Below are 23,391 nucleotides of genomic sequence, written 5' to 3' on the forward strand. Positions count from 1 at the left end.
AGTGAGAATGATACATATTTGCACTGTTTGCTTACATTTTGAGCCACAAATTAGAAGTCAAGACATTAATATAAAAACTTACAGCATTTGTTGGATCTTGGGAGATCCATAACTGGCTTCCAGAAGTCACTAGGTGGCTGGTTGGTGCAAAAGCATGTTCTGGATGAGCCTCTGCGAGCCGCATCCCCAGTGATTTAGCCTGACATTTAGGATCATTGGCTACTCCTTTTCTGATAGGTAGCCTATTTCACTCTTGCTATGTCAACTTTCCAGACCCTGTGGCCACCTCTTATTGAGGATAGCTCAAATACAGATGTCATATATTCCTGACCCAACTCTGATGATGTTTGACACAGAACTCAAGGGTCTGTGGATTCCTGCCTACCACCCTGGGCGGGGCAGCAATTACTCAGCCAAAGCAGACTGGCTTCCATATATGCAAGGGATTTAGGATTTATGCACATCTGAGTATCAGAAAGCAAGCGATCATTTGGTACTGATGTTTAATCCAGCCGGTGCAGTAGGTACATTGGAAATGAGTCTTTGCTACTCTCACAGATTCATCACCAACTTTAGGGTGGCATTTTTTTCTGAATGGTTTTTAGTTCTACAGTGGTCTCTAGGGAAAATAGTTCTCTAAGAAGTATATTTAACTAAATAGCCATGTTAGTTTTGTTTTTGTCAGATGATAAATGAACAAACTATTCTCACGAAGAATTAAAAATTATGGGGCACTTTTTAACTTTTAAGGTTTTGTTATTTTGAAAAACAAAATACTTTTCGATAGAAATCATATTTCAAAAGAGTTGATATTGGAATTTTAACATGGGAGCGTCAGTGAGCTCTAGTCTTACTTTAGAAATTATGAAATGTCACTTTGTAAATTATGAAATGTTAGAGATAGACACAAGTCTTTCAGGTAACTGCTTTGCCTTCAGGTAGAACACAGAGCAAGTTGAACAGTTTTTCTCTAGCTCAGTTTGCTCTGACAAAATGTCTTTCTCTTTTCTTTCTGGCCTTAAGAAGGAAATTGATTATATGAGAATGTTGATGATCATAATCATGGTCTCTGAGTAAAGGTACTTAAATGAACAGTTTTACGAGTTTCTTTCTGTGAGTATATGGTAAACAAATGTCTTACTAGATCTTGAAAAATTTTCATCTCCTCTTTGCTAGTTAAAGCCATTAGTACAAGATAGAAAACCAGCTGAAGTTAGTATGTGACATTTTATGCTTCCTGAAGAAATTTTTCTATTCTATAGGTACAGTGTAATTAGAAATTGAAATTTAAGTTTCTTGAAATCTTGAAGTTTTGCCTTAAATGCTAGTGGTATTTTACCTAGGTTTTATTTTAACCACTTAAAACTAAAGGATAGGGGTTGGGGATTTAGCTCAGTGGTAGAGCGCTTGCTAGGCCAGCGCTAGGCCCTGGGTTTGGTCCCCAGCTCCGAAAAAAAAAAGAAAAACAAAACAAAACTAAAGAATAGTTGGTGTGCTGTATTAATATTTTAGCCTGGTGCTAGCACAGTGTATAGGAAAAAGCAGACAGTCCATCCTGAAAGAACTGGGCATGGGTGGTGGTCCCTGCAAATGCTGAGGCTTGCAGAGAAATGAATTATGGAGAGGCAAGAAAGAAACTCCGTTCAGCAAGATCTATCCAGGCTGGTTCAAATTTCTGAAGTCTGACAGTTTATTTTAGGCATATTTAAGTACAGTTCAATTTTGGGAAAAAGTTTCCTGTAATGATTATCTCTATCCAAAGTGCACAATAAAGTTTAAGGTGTGACTACATCAAAAGTGTTTAGTAAGAACACATGGTCTGTATCATGAAGACGGGTTCCATAACTTAAGGGCCTAGGAGAGGATCTGAGGTCACTAGGCTATAAAGCACGTGTGGCATCTCCTCTGAGGATGGGATCTATTGATGGACAAACAAAGATAAAGATAAAGGCTTGTGTGAAAATGCTGGTACAATGGACTCACAGCATGGGAAAGAGAGATGGTGGAGCAGAACTGTGTGCAGCAGATCACCACCAATCCATTGCATCTCATCCAGCTGCGAGCCCAAAGATGGTGCCTGATGAGCAAGGAGACAGGAGCAGGGGTGACATCTATAACAGGGGATTTGTGTGGCAGCCTGAAGCTCCTGTAGAAACAGGTCAGTCAATACAGAATAGGGCTCACCCTAGGCCCTCTGGCTAGCCCCCAACATGGAGCCACGAGGACCACATCTCGTGCAGCTTGTCCTGCTGGGAGACAAAAGGCTCAGGGCATCAGTGCTGCCCGCAGCCTACAAGCCTAACAGTGGCCTGGTTACTGGCACTGAGGACGGGGTGGTGTGCAGCAAGTAGCCTGGAGCCCCCTTGGAAACATGTCATTACTGAATAGGGCTGCCTTAGACCTCCTGGCCAGCCATCCACTAATGTCGAGCTGCTGTGACTGGAGAATGGTGCTGCCTGCAGCCTGCAAGCTCAGCAGTAGGTCTGCCAGCTGGCCCCCAGCATGGAACTGCTGTGACTGCAGCCCACGCTGTTTTCCCTGTCGGAAGGCAGATAGTGCAGTGCTGTGGTACCTACAGGCTACAAATACAAAGGGCAAGACTGGTGAAGCTGGGGTGGTCGACATCAAAGGCTTGGAGGTGTGAGGCAGCCAAGAGCTCTCACAGAGCCTAGCTGCAACATTGCCCTAACTGGGCGACGACAGCAGGGCACCCAAGACTCAGCAATGGTCCAGTATTTATGGTGCTTCAGAAACCAGAAACCTTTGACCAGACTGATGACTCATTGCAATAAGTAATTGCACATCAATCTGGGCAAAAAATATGCCCTGTGACCCAGTGCAGTTTCCAGGGCTACTACAATGAACAGTTATGCAAGGGAGAGGTAGGGAAGATTGAGGGGTGAAGAAGCACTGACAAGGAGATAGGGGCAGAGTGGTGATGTCAGTGTGAGAGAAGGCTGCTGTGAACTGGGAACTATTAAAAATCATGATAAGGATGCTGAAGTGTAGTTCTCCATAATGGTTCCTGGCAGGAGTGTGATTAGGGAAAGACTTGGTTTTCTTTTAAGGTGCTGGCCACTGTTAGTTTGACAATACTCCACCAAGTATATAGACAGCATAAAATGGACTTTGTTTTTGTATTATTTTTTTTCTTCTTTTGCGGAAGGAGGTCACACCAGTAGAGAGGAGGCAGACCTGGGAATATTGGGAAGTAGGTGTGATCAGGGTGCACAAAGTGAGATTAATCAAGAAAAATACTACATTGGAAAACAATAAGAAAGGAAAAGAAGAGGAGGTAGAAAGGGGGGAGGCAATGGTGGTTTATCTTACTTGTTAATAACGTGCTGTAGTCTTCATTTGAAAAGTAAAAGGCATACAGTGAATGTCTTTGTAGGCTCTGTACCGGGCACTACAAGGGAGCCATTTCATGGTTTGCAAAGGCCTTCAGAGACAAAAGCTTTGAGAAACATTGACATCTTGCTGGTGCATCAGGGAGGTGCAGCAGATGGGGAATGTTTGCCTTTAGATGTCAATCCTGGGCACCTGGAGGGAAGAGGAGGCGGAGCCTGAGCGGAGGTAGCTATGTGTCTATGTGGAAAGCCTCCTGATCAGTACATCTAGGACGTGTTGATTTCATGTTTAAGAAAAGATGTTTCCAATTCTTCAGCTCTGAACTATTTACTTATTTATGGCTTTTGTTTTCATATGGTTTGAAGAGTGAATTCGTGCCATAGATACAACTCTGTTGCAGACAGAGATCTTGAAGTTCATTGGTACCATGGAACCTTAAGTTTGTGAGACCCATTTCTAGCATATGGATAGCCCAGGATAAACATCCTTATATAAGAGGTGACCAATTCAATACTTAATTTCCAAATATTTTGATATATTAGCATGAGAGTAAATAAGAGTGACCTGCATTATGTGTGCATTGACCTCCATTATATGGTCCAGACTTGGTTCCCTGGACTGGAATTGTCTCTGGTGTTTCTCAGTGTAGAGGAATGTTCTAAGACCCCCTCAAGGAATATAGTTCTAAAGTTTCAATAGGATGGATTTTAATTAATTTTGCTGTGACATGACTTCATTTAAATATGCATAAACACAAAAGGTTCTTATTCATATAATATACATAAACCAAATTAAATAAGAAAATATAGTCAGCCAAAGGCTGAGCTGCACTGGCTCAGAGTGGTGAGCTAGTGTGTCCCCTGGAAGCAAGTGTTCCAGCGTTCTAGAGAAGAACTTCCGCCACCAGGCACAGGCTTGATTCTCCCACAGGCCTTTGGGAATGACTCAGCTTCTTTTCTCTCTCTGCTGTTAAATCATATTCATGGAGCAAGCTACAGAAGCAGTGGCTTTTTCCTTAGTAAACGCAGCATGTACCAGGCAAATATTTCTTTTTCTCTTCTCACTGTACTCACACAGTTAAGTGTTTATAATTCACCCCTGAAGTCATTAACAGATAAGTGTAAATTGTGTGATTACACACACCACACACACGTAAGAAGAGATCTTTCAGAGTGTTCTTATGCTGTTCAGAAAATCATTTTTAAGAACACAGAACATTCTAGGAGACATTAAAGTGACAGCAGCTCAGCGGCGCTCAGGTCTCTCAGCATGAATTTCGCTCATTGTTTTCTTTTGATAAATATCGCAAATCAAAATGATCTTTATTGCTCATTTTTTTGGGTTTCTGTTAAAGATATTTATTACATAACTGTCAAGAGCACACTATGCTGGAAACAGGCAGATATGATTGTGTCTCTCTGTAGTATCAGTGCACTAAGCAACAGTGAATTCACATTTACTAGTCATTTTCCACATCGCTTGGCTGTAAGCCTGAAAAAAAAAAGCAATTTAAAGGGTTCAAAGGGATGCAGTCCCTCATGGTGGATGAGGCACAGTATTGGGAGCAGCCGAGTTCATGGTATCTTTCAGAATTCAGTTCCTGAGATGGCGCTCGCCCTCTCTCTCTCTCTCTCTCTCTCTCTCTCTCTCTCTCTCTCTCTCTGTCTCTTTCCTTTTTTATTTTTGTGATAGGCCCTCCTGTAGCCCAGTCTGGCCTCAAAGTCAGAGAGTGACCTTGAACTCCTTCTATCCCCTCTCCTGCTCTCTCTGAGTGAGAGGATCGTAAGCATGCACCACCATCAGTCTGTGTAGTGCTGGGAATGAGACTGGAGGTTTTACACGTGCAAGGCATGCGCTCCAATAGCTGAGCTACTCCCTTCACCTGACATTCTCACCTTTTATTCTGGCCAGGACCCCAGCCCACAGAATGATGTTTCACACTTCCACGTTGCTTCATTTCCTCTCTTAACCCTTACCAATAGATCCAACATGCTTCTCAGAAGATTGTAAATTGACCATAAGAGCTAGCTATCCCAGTGGCTGGCCACTAGTAATTTTCAAGCTCTTTTATGCTAGCCTTAATTATTAGTCGTGCCTGTGAAAACCAAAGTGACATTTTGCATAGTGTATACACAGGTTGCATATCTATTTCAGAAGAGTTCAAGAGGAGTTCACAGGCCATATGAGAAGCAGGTTCCGAGAACCCTACTGCAGGTACTTGCAGGGCGGTTGAGTCCAGTTAGATTGCTACTGGAGGCCAGCAGAACTGAGCCATAGAATCAACAGTGAGAGATAGCATCAAGCTCAGCTTCAGGGCTGTAGAATCATTATCGTGAGGTACAGGACTTGGTTCAGATAGATGTCCTGGTACACAGACAAAAAGGTAGGCGGATGGATGGACAGATAACTACTCAGATGGGCCATGTTTGCTGAGTTGAAGCCCCAGGGACAGCTAGTAATTCTCTACCTGGCAGTCAGTCCCGTGAAATGTTCACGGGCTGCTCAGTGACTGGGCTCTTTTACTACCTCCTTGTTATATATCCTTCTTTCTGTGGGGTCCAGGTAGGTACGGTGCACTTCTATTGGCTTGTGGTGTCTGATAAGTTCTCCTGCCTGGTTTTCTACATATTGTGTTTCAATCCACCGTGTGTTAAGTTCGTGGTCTGTGTTGATAAGTGTCATCTACTTATGAGTACACCCGCTGGTCAGTGCTGGACGGTGTGGCACGTACTTGCACATAAGTTGCAGTGTCATTGTTTCCTGCCTATCTTTACACTAAGCCAGCTGTGGCTTTGTAACAGGGCATAACCCGGAAGGAAAAGGGCTCACATTTTGGAGGAATTCAATGACAGCAGCCTGACCTCCACAAGTTTCCCTCATTTTCCTGACATAAAACTGTACTGTACTTGTTACAAACATTTCTGTTGTGGCTGAATTTGTTTTCTATGACTCTTCTCAAATTTAGAATCATAACCAAATTCATAGAGCATCTTTTAAGGGCAAAATACTTCAGTCTAATGTAATTATTACTGTGTGGTTCCTCTAAGCATGTATTCAGGAGACAGAAAGTGTTGCTTGCATTCCGGATTGAGCAGCTCTAATCTGGAATCCTGAGTGTTAGCCTCACATTTCCTCTGTAGCCCAGGCTGGCCCTCAGCTGGCAGTTCCACCAGCTCAGTTTCACAGGTGCTAGGTCACAGGCCTGTGCCACTCTGCCAAGTGCAGTTAGATTTTGTACGAAGAGAATTCAATCCCATGAAGTATGAAAATGACCTTTAAGGGTCTTTTACTTTTTTAAGAAATTATTTTCGCTTTTTTTTTCAGTCTTTGCCCATCAAAACATGTCTTCAAGCTCTCATCAAAACATTGTTAGCTATTGAAATGGAATTAGGTTGATGACTGAATAACCAGATAATGTGAAAAGATTTGTTATATATATATATATATATATATATATATGATTTGTTATATATATATATGAATATATATATATTATATATATATGGGGAGAGATAAAATTATGCTTTTATAATTCAAGTAAGAATTGTCTTTTCTATCCTTTACAGAAGGCCAGACCGTCTATCATGCAGGTAAATAATGCCTTTTGGTTGTGCGTATGTATCTCCAGTGTTCTCTGTAGATGCTGTAATAACAGCAACGATGTGTTTTCTTACAGGATGCTGTAACCCTTTGTTCCTATCCTTTCATCTTTGATGCCCAAGCCAAGACCAAGATGCTGCAGACTGATGCCGAGTTACAGATGCAGGTGGCTTCCTCAGGACTGTCTCCTCCTATTGCCATTATCATTGTCCACATTCAGTTGTAATTTCTCCTAGTGGAAAGGGTGTTTCTGAGTAAATTCTTACTATGACTTTAAAGAGTTATATTTTTAAATGATTTTATTATTTTATTTTTTGAGAAAGGCTCTAATTATAGTCCAGGCTTCTTTTGAAAAAAATTCTGGTTGGAAATGGAGTATATTGTCACACATGCACGCACACACACGCACGCACGCAGGCACGCACGCACGCACATACAATATTATGTGTATATAAATTTTGTGTGTGCTCTTGTGAGCATGTGTGTGTGTGTGTGTGAGGTGTGTGTGTGTGTGTGTGTGTGTGTGTGTGAGAGAGAGAGAGAGAGAGAGAGAGAGAGAGAGAGAGAGAGAGAGAGGATACTTTGTTCTTTGCTTTTTTTTTTTTTTTTTTTTTTTTTTGCATTACCCTCTATCTCCCTCTGAGCCGTACTCTCTCTGCTCTCCTCCGATAAAATACCTTTCCCTCCTTTCACCTTTTCTTCTGTTACTGTCTTGCCCCCAGTTAGGCCTCTTCTACTCTCTAAGTTCCCTTCTTCCTTCCACGTAAATGTTTACAGTTAAACATATATTGTGCTTATGAAAGCCGGATGGATGTTTCCTCCTGCGTTTGGTGTCTTGCTTAGCATTCCCCTCCAGACTCTTTTCTGCAAATGTCATATTTTCAGGCAATCCTATCAGTGAACTCTTTAGAGTTATTTCTTATGAAAGCCCTTGGCTGTGTCTCTATTTTGAAATATTTTTTAATCTACCTTTTCTGTAGTATTTTCCAAGTCTTATATGAAGGACTCTTTGATCTATTTTGAGTTGATTTTTATACAAGGATGAGAGACTCAGATCTAGTTGGGTTTTTTTTCTTTCCTTTTTCTTTCTTTTTCTATTCATGTGATTATCCAGCTTTTCCAGTTGAAGAGGCTGTCTTTTTCTATGTGTGTTTTTAACATCTTTGTCAAAGGTGAGGAGTCTAGCTATGTGGGTTTATTTCTGTAATCTGAATTTTTTCTCTTTATTCTTCTGCATAAAATATATCAAATAATACTATTATAGGAGTATGTAAATTGTATCAATAGACAGAAAATAAAGTGATTTTTTTAAGTAAAAGTTTTGATGGAGGTTGTATTGAATCTCTGTCTTGCTTTTGGCAGATGATTGCTCTGCTGCATCAGACTCATCTTTCAGTCTTCTGGGTTAGGATTCCACTTTCTACCCGTGCATCTTACACATTTCACTGTCAAGGTCTTTTTCATCCAGCGGTTGAGTTTCTTTCCAGGCTGGTTTTGACTGCACTGTGTAAGATTGCTTTGCAGTCTTGGCCTCTCTCCAGGCCCCTGTTGCTAAGATTACAGGTGTGTACCACCATGCCAGCTTCAGTAATTTTATGTTCAGTGTGTATTCATGTAGACTTGGAGCAATGGGTATTTTCTGTTTCTGCCAGATAGTAAACACTTGAAGCTTTGTGGACCCTGTGTCTCTATTAAGAACTATTTATCTCTTTTGTAGACAGCAGCCTCAGAAAAAGAAAAAGGAGTTTAAAAAAAAAGTGTTAGAATATCAAATCACCCCAAAATTAAAGCAAATTTGTAAATATGTAAATTAAAGCTTGAATTTCATATATTTTCTTACATTGTAAATATTATACCCAACCTTTAAAATGATATAAAACCATTATTAGTTCAATAGTTATGCAAAATCAGTTCCCAGGCTTGGGGGGGCACATTTTGCTGAGTTGATGCAAGGGGGATTAAAGGGTGATCTTTAATGAATTAAAAATGAATTGTTTAATGGTTTGATTTATTTTGCACTTTATTATAAAATATAATATATTTTGTTCGAATCTATACAGAGACAATAGAAATCCCGAGCCCTGCTGTGAGTGGGCTTGTCTTCATTTGTCTTTCTGTCCTTCTCCGGTTTTGTCTCTATCTCTACTTATATCTGCTTTCATATGGATGTAGTGTTGATTCTGTTGAGTTGCAGGTTTTCTGCTGAAATGGACACTTTCCACACTGCCTGTTGGTTTCTTTTTCTGCTGTTCGGAGAATTGTGTTTTCATGTCCTCTGCCATGATTCTTCAATCGTATTGTTATAACGAATTGAAATCGCTTTACTTGGCCTACTTAATTAGATCATATAACTCACAAATTATTTCAGCTAATCTTGTTGAGTCCGGATTAGAAAGATTTAGATAGCCTGTAAATATAAGTAGTGGAAAAAGTTAAGGCTTTGGAGAAAAGGCAAAATGGAAACGAAGTCAGCCATTTCTGGTGCTTCACATGCTAATACTTCACATTCTTCAGACTGTGTGCTGTACTCACGAAGTTTCTCTGTTCCATTCCAGGTGGCAGTCAATGGAGCCAACCTGCAGAATGTCTTCATGCTTCTTACCCTGGAGCCTCTGCTGGCCAGAAGCCCCTTCCTGGTCCTTCATGTCCGCAGGAACCACCTTGTGGGAGATGCCCTGAGAGAGCTGAGCATTCACTCTGACATTGATTTGAAGAAGCCTCTCAAAGTGAGCCCCTCCCCTGCATTCCTTTAGTATCTCTGCAGCAAGCAGAGAGCTTACTAGGATAGGGAGGGCAGCCATTCTTTGCTTGCTTCTCCCTCCCTCCCTCCCTCCCTCCCTCCCTCCCTCCCTCCCTCCCTCCCTCCCTCCTTCCCTCCCTCCCTCCCTTTTCTTTTTTTCTTTCTTCCTTCCTTCCTTCCTTCCTTCCTTCCTTTCTTTCTTTCTTTCTTTCTTTCTTTCTTTCTTTCTTTCTTTCCTTTTTTTACAAGAATCTAATCACCTCCTTTTGTGAGTCACCAGAAAGAGCATCTCATTGTAGTGTTAGGTTAAATGCTATTGGCTTGTTAAATGAGCATTTGGTCCTGCCTCTGCTCTCTGTAGTGTTCCTGCTCTAGACTGTCAAAAACAGTCATGTAAGATGTAAGGCTTTGACAAAATACAACAGCCAGGCTCTCAGCTAGGAAGATGAGAAGGTAAATGAGAAATGGAGAAACAGCAAAGTGGGAAGTCCTCTTGAAAGCTATTGGCGTAGCAGTAAATGCGAGCTCAACTTGTAATTAGTAATAAAGTATCTCTTCCCATAGACTGTGCATTAGTGTGTAAGACTGCTTGCTAGGCTGTGTGATATCCTGAGGAATAGTTAATGAATTACTTAATAGTTAATGATTTCTGTCTCTTGCAAATTACCTCATAAATGCTGGTTTCAGAACCACAGTCCACAAGAGATTAAATTGATTTGTTCAACAGCTCACATTGTTACCATTTTCAAAATCTCCTAATAGGACGCATATATCTAGCTCTAATCCCAGCTAATCAGGAGAATGTAGGTTCACAGCCATTCTGGACAAAATTTTTCTTAGAATAGTGCTAGAGGTATAGCTCAGTGTGAGAACACTTGCTTTTCTGTGTGTTCAACTACCTTATAAAAAGGAAATTTTTCAAAGACTCTAATAATCTTACTAGTCTATCTGATTGTTCTCCCTAGAATTTCTGGGTTTTATAACACACAGCCACTGTTTTCAATCAGTTATTCAAACAGTCCTCTCTTACTTTGTCGAATAGTTGAGTCTTTGGCTGGCCATCTCTTTCTTTGAAGTATTCATTTTGTTTTCATGTTTCAAGGTAATCTTTGATGGGGAAGAAGGAGTAGATGCTGGTGGTGTTACGAAGGAGTTCTTTCTTTTGCTGCTAAAAGAACTTTTGAATCCCATTTATGGGATGTTTACCTACTATCAAGATTCAAATCTCTTGTGGTTTTCAGACACAGTAAGTTCATAATGTCACAATTAAGTGTACCATTTATACTGAACTTCCTGCTTGTTATCCCTTGGCTTTCTATCATTGCAAAATTAACCACTAAAATGCTCAACATGTCCAGCCTTCACGGTTGACCTATTTTCAAGATTCATAGTGCATTTTGTCAGCCATGAGCCCTAGTATCATTTCTAGTGGTAAGATCCAGGGCACAGTATACACAAAGGTTAAAAAGGAGTGTGCTGAATTAGTTTCAGGAGGTGGAGGGTGGGGAAGTGGGTAGAAGCACTGGCCTGCTCTTACACAGGACCCAGGTTTGGCTCCCAGTATCTGCACGGTGATGCATCGCAAATTCTAGGGGATGTTCTCTGTTACCTCCTCAGGCATCAGGCATGCATGTGTCTAGAGACATACATGCAGGGAAAAGAGCCACACACATAACAAAGTAAAATAGTGTTATTACCTTAGCTCTTCCCATCCTCTCTCATAGCTCAGGATCAAGATGAGAAGAGGACCTACATAGAATTCCACATGTATGGATAGGAGAGACAGACTGACCTGGTCAGCCCAGGGATTGGAGCAGCTCAAAGGCAGAACCAGTGCTAGATATATTTTTGGGTTCTTTAAGCATTGAGAGAAGTGAAAACATTGCCATCCACTATATGGTCTGTAGGCCAAGGCAGAAGAAATCCTGAAGTGCAGATGCCAGAGAATGAGTTAGGCAGAACAATCCCCAGATACTGGAAACTGTGATTGTGGGGATTGAGTAAGTCAGAGTTCTCTAGAAGACTAGAACTAATAATATAAACGTGTATTATATAAAAGGTTTTGTTAGACTGGCTTACATCTTAGGGACTTGGTAGTCAACAATGCCTTGCTATATGCTGGAATAGATCTTGCTCAGTCCTTGAAATCATCATGTCTGATGATTAAAATTAAATTATAATTGATAATAAATATTTATCACTATTCACATTTCATGTGCTTTGTAGATACATGCAGCCAGTGGCTATGGTAATGGGCAGTACACAATACAACTGTTTCATCATCACAGAGCAGTCTGCCGTTCTGCTGGAGAGACTGCGAAGCTATTTATTGTCAATTATGGCTGCTTGACTGGGTCTACATTGCATATATTAACACTAATGAATTTTGACTAGGGAAGTTTCTCTGCCTCAGAGTGTAAACATAAACAGGGCTTTATTCTAATATACTGAAATATTTTGAATGGGTAGTAGAGTGTTTCAGAGTCTTCAGAAAATATTTCTTTCTAATACGTTGTGTGTTCCCTAACAGTGTTTTGTAGAGCACAACTGGTTTCACTTGATTGGCATAACCTGTGGATTAGCTATCTACAACTCCACTGTGGTTGACCTCCACTTCCCGTTGGCTCTCTACAAGAAGTTACTGAATGTAAAGCCCAGCTTGGAGGACTTGAAGGAGCTGTCACCAACTGAAGGAAGGTAAAGAGCTAAAAGTTAGGCTGATGGTGTGGCCACCTGCCCCTGTCGCTCTAGTCCGGGAGCGAAGATGGAAAGCAATATATGTGCAAGTTTGGGTGCATTCAAACACTGTAGATCACACAGTATCGTGTAAAGCGTTGCCTTTGTCACTGCGTAGACAAGTGAGGAAATTAAGGAGAGGCTTGGTCCTGTAGAGATGGCCCAGTGGTTACGAGCATCAGATGCTCTTTCAGAAGACCTGGGTTTGATTCCCAGGAACCACATAGTGGTTCACAACCATCTGTAACTCCAGCTACAGGGGATTCAGTGCTCACATCTGGGTTTGCACAAGCATCAGGCATGCGTAGACAAACATGCAGGCAAAAATGCCCCCACACATAAAACAAGTAAACCTCAAAATGGAGAGTGGGGTGGGGCATATTAGCTCCTCAGGAATAGTTAATAATCTCTGCTTTCATTATTTTGCAGCGAAGGGGGAAAATAAAAGAGGAAACTGAGCCTTGCCTTGGTTCAGAGATAACAGTGAGGGAGATTATTGAAGTGAGAGACTTTGAAAAAATTTATTGATAAAGTGATAGATAATTTACAAACTATACAACTGACCCATGTAAAGAGTATTTAAAATATACTTTAGTGTATTCAGAGTTGTGTGGCCATCACTGTAGTCAGTTCTAAAATATTTTCTTCACCTGAAAAGCAGCCTGGGAGCTAAAGAGATGGCTCAGTGGTTAGAGCTCTGACTTTGCTCTTCCAGAGGTCCTGAGTTCAATTCCCAGCAACCACATGGTGGCTCACAACCATCTGCAATGGGATCTGATAGCCCAGTGTTGTTCAGTTCTGATGTGTCTGAAGACAACTACAGTGTACTCATGTACATTAAATAATATTTAAAAAAGAAAGAAAGAAAACCATCCTGACCTTGCTATGTTACCCTGGTCTCCATATCATGAGTCCTAGGTAAACACCAGTCTGCCTTCCCCTCTGTCAGTCTGCCTATTCTAGTTTTTGTTTGTTTTTTTGAAACAAGGTTCCATTATGTAGCCCTGACTGGTCTGCAACTAACTATGCAGATGGAAGGTGTCTTCAAACTCACAGTCTTTGCCTCCTGAGTGCTAGGATTAAATATGTGTGCTATCATGCCTAGCTACTCTGGATATTTTTTTTAAAATGGAATCATAAGTGTTGTTCAGTTTATCTATTTCATTTGGTATGTTTCCCAGATTTGTCCTGTTATAACATGAATTGGTGTTTCATTTTTCAGACTGGCTGATAATACTCCATGGTGCACCATTCTGTGGTCTACCACACCATTGTGTGTTAGCCTATTGTGTAATACTCCTTTGTACATATACATCATATTTTGTTTCTCTGTTCTTCAGTTGATGGACACTTAAAATGTTTCCGCTTTGGAACTACTGTGAGCGGTGTTACTGAGAACATTTATATATACAGGTTTATGTGTAGGCAAAAACTTTTGTTACTTTGATGTACGCCTAGGAATGGCATTACTGATTCATATACTAATTCCATATTTAGCTTTTAGAGGGGCTGTCAGAATGCTTTTCAAAGTAGTCAAGCCCTGCTTTTATGTTACTCTAATTTCTTTGCATAAGTGCCCCCTTTTTCTTGAGTTCCTCTGTGTTGCTTTTGGGTAGCAAACAAACACACAGCTGGCTTCAGAGGAAGGGAAAGGAGGGAGGGAGGGATGGAGGGAGGGAGAGGGAGGGAGTGGCTTCTTCTTAGAGGAAGAGGTGCTGGTTTAAGTTGGAGCAGGGGCTGCTGATATAGCTCGGTTCCACCATGTTTGTGTAGCATCCCAAAGCCTCTGAGTTTTCAGTTCAGCAGTATAAAGCAACAAGCCTACCTGCCACAGTAGTGAACATCTGTAGTCCCAGCATGCAGGAGGCTGGGGCAGAAGAACCAGGAGCTTAAAACTCACTTCCATTTCACAGCTGGTTCAAAGCAATAATATCTCAGAAAATAGTGTGTGTACTGAGCTTAGGGGTATAGCCTAGGTTTAGTCCCTAGTGCCAGAGGGGGTGGAACCCCAAAAACCAAAAAAAAAAAAACAACATTACTTAAAGATGAAAGGAGAAGTTTCTAAAATACCCTCTAGAAAAGAGACTGCCATGCTTACCTAGGATACTAAGAATTCAGGAATAGTGGGATGGGAGCACCGAGAAACTTAGAATACGAAAAGAAGTGGAAGAGACACAACAGGCTGGATTTTATTTGGTTGCTGAAGAGAAAGTTGAAGTAAGAGATGTGGCTGCTCTTTGCTTTGCAACCCTGTCTGAAAAGTGGATATTTTGGGGTGTGGTTTTGGCTGGGTACCTGGTGCTAGACTCCGGTTCCATGGAAGGAACTTTTCCTTCAGGTGGCTCTTTGGTTTGCTTTCTCTGCAGTCCTTCCTCATTGCTGACTCACCCCATTGTTTTGACATTATCTCACACAGCCACAAGGCTTTGCATAACCTGTGAGGAGAGGCAGAAGGGAGTAGAGCACAGCAGGTCTGACTTGCAGAGCTTGCCTGTCTCTTCCTAGGCAGAGGCTGGTGTGTGGCATTTTAGATGTTTTCCTCAGAAGCCTGCCATGTTAATGATTTGACCCAGCAAGAGGAAAGCTGGAAAAAGTACCATTGTGTAGTCTCTCTCAGAAGGAAAGGTATTTCCTTTTTATACATAAGTATTTATGAAAAGATAAAACTTCCCAAGATCCTAGCTCTTCAGGTGACCCAGTGTAATGCTGAATCTTCTCTTCAGAGGCTTTGCACTGCCCTTTATTTCCACCGGCCACACGTAAGCTGCTGTTCACACCTACCAAGCAGGTGCTACTTGCTTTTCCAATTCATTCTTTTTAAGGTATTCGTTTGTGAATAATGTGTGTGAGATCTTCTCCATTGCACCTGCGCAACAGGGGTTCATTCATTCCAGGGTTGATGCTTCTGAAAGCCTCTATTATTTGCCCGTTTTGTGTTTTTTAGTGGTTTCCTAAGTACAGTCTTGTGTCATGTTTTCCAAACCCTCCTTTAAGAGTGGAAGCAATTGCTTTAAGTGTCTTTTCTGTCTGTTTCTGGGGGTTGTTTTGTTCCTCATCAATTTTAGGACTGCCTATTGAACTAGGAACTGTAGTGTGCTGGTCGAGCCACACCCACCAATCCCAAAGGTCTCTTTTTTAAATTAGTTTTATTGGAATTGTATTTGAGATTTTGGACATTAGGAATTTTAGTTTAGACATTAGGGATCCTGATGTTTGAGGATTTCAACATTTGGAATTGTGGTTTGTGTGATCAGGTCCCATCTGGATAAGGTGACTGTATGAATAACTTTTCTTTTGTGGTGATATAAAGTCATGAAGAGCTTTCTGGGCTTCCAGTTTCAGAGAGCTAGGAGTCCGTCCTTGCAGGGGTGCACAGCAGCAGGTAGCAGACATGGTGACAGGGACAGCTGGGAGCTTATGTCTCAGCCCTCAACCAGGAAACAGACACAGCAGACTGGGAATCATAGTGGCTTTGAGACTTCCAAGTTCCCCAATGATACTTCCCCCAGCAAGGCCACACCTTCTAAACCTAACCAAACAGAGCCACCAAGTGGGGACCAAGTGACTTTGTAGCCTTTTTTTTTTTTTTTTAATGGCATTAGGATTATTCTCCTAATGTATGGGGGCAAAACCAGTCTATGGGGCCATTAGAATACCTTGTTCTTGTGTATATATGTATATAGTAAGCACGTATACAGTAAGCAATGCTAAGGAGGAGCAAACATAAGTGTGTCACAGATAAACCCATCTTGGTTCCTTTGTCAGTTTAGGGATATATGTCAGGAGGGATGGGAGTCAGTACATCTGCTCCTTTAGCCCCCCAAGGTTTGGGTACATGGCTTTCTATTTTCTGAATTTTTATTCACTATAGACTTTTCTTTTTTAGTTTTTTTGGCAAATAGCCTGGAGCTAAATGAGGTAGAGTCATGATTGCAACGTTTGACGTGGCTCTTTTCCTTTACTTCCGTGACTAGGAGTCTTCAAGAGCTTCTAGATTATCCTGGCGAAGACATCGAAGAGACCTTTTGCCTCAACTTCACGGTATGCACTCCTGAATGTATGACTGTGGCTGTTCTTCATGGTGATGGCAGGTCATGATTAACATTAGCTTTCCAACAAAACAGCAGAACCAGAGACTTTCAGTCAGCATATCTTGAATTCAGTAAATGTGTTACAGAGAGGAATCTGTTTATCTGTGCACTTAGGAAAACTGCCAGAAGATTGGTCTTCTTTTCACATTTCTACAGCTCGTGTCACTCGCTCTTGATTCCTTTACTCCATGGCTTATAATGTTTTTAAGATGTTGATATTTTCTGACTCCGATTTTTATCCTACCCCGGATTTCTGGTAAACATGGTTATGAAATTACATGTATTCCTAATTTCTCCTGAGTCCTTTGGGTTCTAGAGTGGCAAATGTTAGTTAACAAGAAATGGAAACACATCTTTTTCTGCTTTGAAGGTGTGCCGAGAAAGCTATGGGGTGATAGAACAGAAGAAATTGATACCCGGGGGAGACAGAGTGGCCGTGTGCAAGGACAACAGGTTAGTCCTGACCTTGGGCTGATGAAGATGAGGGTGTTTTACTTACCTGAAGTTTGATGTGTTAAACTAGGATTAAAGTTATACTTTAATTTCTCTATAGAGAAGGTGAGGGAAATAGAGCAGGAACTTGAAGACTGTAGAGAATTTTTAATGGCAGGGCAAGCCAAGGAATTTGGTGGATATCTGTTTAGCTACAGATCTGCATCCTTTTGGCTTTGAAGCTGAGTAAGTCACTAAGTCACATAAACTGTTTGCTTTTAGATATCTCATCTATAAAGCAAAGATGATAAAAATCACCCTTCGTATCTCATGGGATAGTCCTGTGAATCCTGTAATATATAGAAAACTTTATGAATGAAGGTATTTGAATTACAAAATGAATGAACAGCACAGGGTTTCTCCTATCTAGTAGAATGCCTAGTGCTAAAATGCTATATAAATATGTGTTGAACAAATAAAAACTTTCAGTGTGTGTGTAGAAGGAGAAGCTGACTCAGAGCCCTTGGTGCTATACTTTCACAACTAATTGCTTTTCAACCCTGAAAGTTGTCAGGATTTCCACCTCACAGTAAACAAGCAATTAACTCCATTCCAGACAGCAGCTCTGTGCTCATTAACCCAGCTCAGTTGTGATCTGCACTGTTGTGATAATGAGACTTTTTATCACAGTTACTACAAATAACCTGAGAAAAATAACCTAAAGAATAAAGGTTTTGGCTCACAGTCAAACATAAGCTGGCAGAGCATCATGGTAGCAGGGTATGGTGCAGGGGAGCCACCTCTTCCGTGGGAGCCAGACATGCAGAGAGGCTATAGGAGGACAGGAGCAAGATTCATCCTTCAATGATGAGCCCTAGTAGCCTACTTCCTCCATTAGGGCCATCTCCTCACGGCCCCATTAATATGAACTCTGTAATGGGTAAACCCATTGGTAAAGTTGGTACTGTTGTGATTCATCACAACACAAGCTAGGGACTAAACTTCAACACACACGCCTTTAGAAGGTACAATTCAGATGTGGCTATCTGAAGACTCATTTTGGGACTTACTCCTCAAAAATATCTTCAGAGGCCCCAAGCCTTGGGTTCCTTTACCTGTGCTTCTGAGTGACTGGCCTATAAATGGAGTTTCCTCTATGCCCACCCTTCCCATAAAGATTAATTTGTTTGATTCACAGAACTCAGAGAAATAGTCACTTTTGTGGGATGCCGATGAAGAGACACGCAAGTTGAGGGAAATGAGCTTTTGTGTCTCCAAATCCTGTCTGGTTTGGGTTTTATAGAGTCTTCCCTTGTGTTTCCAATCCTAATAGTGAGTGGGAAACTCAGCAAGGTGTACTTATATGGTTCTCAGACTGCGTTACATTCTTAGTGTGGATCAGAATCCCTTCTGAAGTGGGTATCTTATCATCTGTTATTACCCAGGCAGGTCAGAGTATGGCAGAGACAATAACCCAGGACCTTAGGTCAAAACAAAACACATATACGTCCCAGAATGTCTCAGTGGTGACTTAACTATTTTTAAGGTGAGATTCGTAATTCAGGTTTGAAGACTTAGCTGAGTTTTTCAGGATGAATCTCAGTCCCTGGGTTATCTTGTGAGAGGGAGGTAAATATTTTGTTTTATTTAGTTTTATGTTGAACAGTTATAATCTGCACATTCATCTACAAACACTGGATGTTTGCTGTGCGCCCATCATGCTGCAGACCATAGGAGATGACTAGTTTCTATCCTTCCTTCAATGTGAGAGTCGAGAATGTACACAGATAAGTGACAGATCATAGTATATGGTATATGAGTTAAATGTCAAGTGCCATGGAAGTAGGAGAGAAGCAACGGACTTTTTATAAGGCATTTAGGAGTGCAGATGTTTGGGCCATAGTTTAGGCTGGTGAATGTGTGAGTCAGAATTTCCCGGGTTGATAGAGGATGGAGATTATTAAGAATTCGTGAGTGGGCCAGGATGTGGTGGGCGTAGGAGGTCTATAGTGAAGACTGGCAAAGCCTGGAACAGGGCTCGGATTGAAAGATAACTGGCCTCAGATTAGAAAGATAGCTTTAATGACCTTATAGAATTAGACAGTGTGTACAGAGATCTGAGAGGAGGCCATTGAGCTAGCTCAGATAAAGAATGGCAAGGGCCAGGGTGGAAGTTGTAGAAATATCAAGTTGATAATACATGAATGGCACCAGTAGTAGGTGTCTGATTATGTGTGAGTAAGGCTTGAACTGGTAACCGTGCCACAGTTTCTGATTTGGGTAGCTATATAATAGATAACAGACTATAAATAAAGGTGGTTCGTCAAGGGAAGTTCTGTTTTGAATCTATCTATTACTTTGGCTGTCTGGCTGATAATACTTAGGGAGTTATTTAAAGCAGCAAATTGGCGTGGGTCTCAGGAAAGAAGTCTCATTAGAAATCTTCGGTTATGCCTGCCAGCCTCAGTTGACAGTGACTTTGAAGTCACTTGAAGTGGGAAATTGATAGAAATGTTAAAAGAAAATACACATTTTTTAGGAGGACCTGTATAATTAGATTGCAAGTCAAGCCACTTCGGTGAGAATTTCTGTGTTGTTGCCACCCTCATTGGCTATCAGTAGAGCTTGTGTGAGAAAAGCAAGGGACCTGGAGGATGAGAAAATGCTTTTCTCCAAGGGGGAAGGCTGTGAGTAAGGGAAGCTGGACACAGGGAAGCAGGGCTTCAATTAGGCTGCAAGTTAAACTGTAGAATCACAAGATTTTATTTGTAAGTATTGACCCCCCACACACATACAGCCCACAGCTCTTACTTCAAAGTGAATAAGAGATAGCTTATTCTAGAGCCCAGTTTAAGTGACTGTGGCCTAGAAACATGGTGCTAGGTTATCACAGGTTCCACGTTCCCATGTCGAGGCAGTTGTACTGCAGCGGAACAAGGAAGGTCATAAACTGAGGCAGTTTCAAAACACAGCAGTGTAAACATCAGGCTTGGGACCTACAGCCTTCCACCCTTTCCGTATCACTGCGGTTCTAACAGAAAGTTTCTGCAGGCACAGCTTGTCTTTGGATTCTTGTTTGCCTAAGAAATCTGGAGAATTTTAATTCCTAAGCTGACTTCAGGCTTTAGTTTTCCTACTCTAAATAATTGTGAAGCTGCTGACAGAGAACCTGTGACAAGTGATCCACCTTTATTTCCTTCCTTTGAAAAGAGAAAGAGATGATAGACAAGCTGATAGTTTTATTTTTTATTGACTTAATTTTTATTGACGCATTTTTACAAAAGAGGTAGAAGCTAGTGCAGGTTTGATAATCTTTTTTTCACCTAATATATTCCGGATCAAGCACCGCAGCTTCCTGTTTTTATGCATGTGGATATTTTCATCGACTTCAGCAGCTGAGCATCCCCAATCTAGAAATATAAACTCAGACACATGATAAGTAACATGTTGTATTGGAGTTTCAGATGCCGGAGCATTTTACTTCAGGTTTCTGGATTAGGGTTCTCTTTGCATGGTATCTTATAGCACACAGCAACCTCTTCTGTAATATGAACCTTCCAGTCAATCTAGGATGTTGTCTTTGGAAAGTGTTAATCCTGCCGCCAGAATATTATGTACACAGCAAAAATGGCTTTAGATGATAGTTACCTTGGTATCTTTGTCGTCCTACTGTAATGTATGAGCATGACCATGGTGACTCTTATAAAAGAAATCATCTAACTGGGGCTTGCTTACAGTTTCAGAGGGTTAGTCATGTTCCTTACGTGGCAGGAAGCGAACAGACATAGCCCTGAATCTGTAGTTTGAGAGCTCTCCATCTTGATCTGCATCCAGTAGACAGAGGAAGAGGGAGAGGGAGCGTGTGTGTCTGAGTGTAGCATAGCCTTTTAAAACTTCAAAACCCATGCCCAGTGACACGTTTCCTTCAACAACTCTGCAACTCCTAATCCTTCCCAAAGAGTTCCACTTACTGGGAACCAAGCATTCAAACAATGAGACTATGGGGGGTCATTCTCATTCAAACCACCATGTTTGGCTGTGGAAGGACTTGACTCAAATGATTTTGCAGTCATTAAAAATCTGTATTGGATAAGGGACCAAAAAGCAGGTATTTTTATTAGCATTATAGTTTATCCTCAGGATATTTTTCTTTTGCAAGAACGGGCTTATTTGTGGCAAATTTACAAAGCAAGTATTGCTTACAGTTTGGTTCCGGTTCTTCTCCTTTACTCCTGATTTTGGTCACTGTGTTATAACAGATACATGTGCATATGTAGGTACATATACAGCTATATGACATAGGGTGACATTTTGGTTTATGACCAAATGCAGGAACAACACCTACAGAACAGAATACATGAGAGTAAACAAGTATGTCACCGGGTTTTATATTTGTCATACTCTACTTTCTATAATTATTTTAGAGTGTTGTTGATATCCAAAAAGCACAGCTCTCACCCCAAAGGGAGTAAGAGTTTATTTACAGCCAAAGGAGTAACCAGTTTATGGTAAGCATGAAGTTCATTTAACTAGGTTCCATGTTTCAATAAGGAAGTCAAAAAGTACATTACTGGAAACCTCAGAGAGATGGGTTCCAGCAAGATGGGAGAGTATCTCCTGGAGGCCTCAGATGCTGTCTGATGACTTCTGTCTGCTAAGTTAATCCATCCCAAAGGAGGTTTTTTTCTCTTAATCACAGAATGGTAGGCCCAACAGTTTGCCAATCACAGAATGGCTTAAGGGGCTAAATCTAATCCAGGATTAACTGTAATTAGGCAGTGAACATATTCTAACCGCACCAGACCACTGACGTTCAAATCAGTAGTTCAGATTTGTAGACGCAGCTTCTTTCTGGGAATTCTCATTCTCAGTGATAACTGGCAGTCACCTTCAGCATCAGGTGTGTGTCATCTAGGCCTGTGTAAGGACAGACTTTGAAGGTCACAGAGTGACAAAATATCCTATGAGTGTGTTTCATACAGGGCATCCACAAGACGTGTGACTTTATAGTCTTTCATAAGGTGTCTTACTGTTTGTATTAACTTAGTCTTAGATGTGTGTGTGTGTGTGTGTGTGAGAGAGAGAGAGAGAGAGAGAGGGAGAGATTTGTTGGAAATTAACACTGGGATAGACAGCAGCCTGAAAAGGGGTGATGGAATATTTCATTCATGTTCTGGTTAGTCTCCACAGGGCCATGTGCGCTCTTGAGAAGAAAAAGCAACCCAGCTCAGGACAGCTTCCAATATAGTCAATGGTTGCGACAATTTTATTTATGCACTTAGAAATCTTTTTCATACTGTTATAAAATCATTTCTCTCATACTTTCCTTATTTAGCAGACATTTCTCTGAATCAACAGTTCAGTTGAGTCAACAGTTGCAAGATAAACTGTGTGGGAATACTGCAATAAAACCGTTTAATCAGGGAGATAAGCTGTTCTCACAGGCCACCGGAACTGGGCTCCGGAAGATGTAATTGCTGTCCTCTAATGTGAAGACAGAGAGGTCATGTTAAACCTAGGTGCTAGCCTACCAACACTTGGACACTAGGAAATGGGGAAGAAGGGACACACACACATGAAAAGGTGTTTTGTGGGGTGATGGAGAAGCCTGAGTTGTCCAAACAAAGAGGAGTGGGGCACTGCTGGGAGAAGTTTCATTGTACAGCTGACTCAGCATAGGTGGGGGTTAGACGAGAAGGTAGGTTTCCATTCTCTGGTGCTGAGAAGTCTTGCTTTTCAGTTGCTGGACTCCCTTTGACATCAGTGCTACTCTTACAAAATGCCTCCTGTGGGATGCTCTAATGGTACCAGAAAGATCATTCACAAACCTAAGAGCAGTCACAAGACAGGACACACAAACTCCATTCGCTCTCCTGCACTCTCATAACGCCAGTCTCCTTAGTGGCTCCTGAAGCTGCAGGGATTTCACACTACCAGTGAGCGAGCAGGCCGTTCTAGAGCAAACATGACCGGCAGTCCTCGAACCCACCTTTTCCTTTCACTGTTCCATGGCCATCTCCCACAGGCTGAGGGCTCAAGTTTCCACACTCCTGTGACCCCTGTCAGGTGTCAATTGGGAGCCTCAGGTTGGCTTCACCTTGGCTTCTGACTGACTGGCTTGTAAATTAAAGTTGCTATAACCCACTGCCTTCGGTTCTATTGCTATACTTCAGCCGGCCACACGTTTCAGGGACAGACACTTGCCTCTACCGGTTTGTTGTAACAATGTTACACTGGATACACAGGAGAAGATGCCTCAGGAGGTACAGTCTGGAAGAAGCGTGTGTCCCTCAGGTTGCATCTCTCTAGGAACTCCCGCGTGTTCGACCGTCCAGTAGCTATTTTCTATCCTTTTGGGGTCTCATAGACAGTTCATTGTATAAGCATGGAAGCCTGACCAATGGTAAGGAAATTTTAGTGGATAAGATGGTGCAGTCTAAT

At 41.5% G+C, this 23,391-nt stretch overlaps 1 protein-coding gene across 3 annotated transcripts in view; it reads left to right on the forward strand.

The window, feature by feature from the left end:
* Nucleotides 1–23,391, forward strand: part of Herc3 (HECT and RLD domain containing E3 ubiquitin protein ligase 3) — a 90,283-nt gene that overhangs the window by 43,096 nt on the left and 23,796 nt on the right. For all 3 annotated transcript variants that reach the window (XM_006236585.5, XM_006236584.4, NM_001108631.1), the window contains 7 exon segments: nt 6,918–6,941; nt 7,028–7,117; nt 9,507–9,677; nt 10,794–10,937; nt 12,222–12,388; nt 16,402–16,468; nt 16,889–16,971. In XM_006236585.5, the coding sequence (XP_006236647.1) occupies nt 6,918–6,941; nt 7,028–7,117; nt 9,507–9,677; nt 10,794–10,937; nt 12,222–12,388; nt 16,402–16,468; nt 16,889–16,971 (746 nt within the window).

Source organism: Rattus norvegicus, chromosome 4, assembly GCF_036323735.1.
Source record: "Rattus norvegicus strain BN/NHsdMcwi chromosome 4, GRCr8, whole genome shotgun sequence".
Taxonomy (NCBI): domain Eukaryota; kingdom Metazoa; phylum Chordata; class Mammalia; order Rodentia; family Muridae; genus Rattus; species Rattus norvegicus.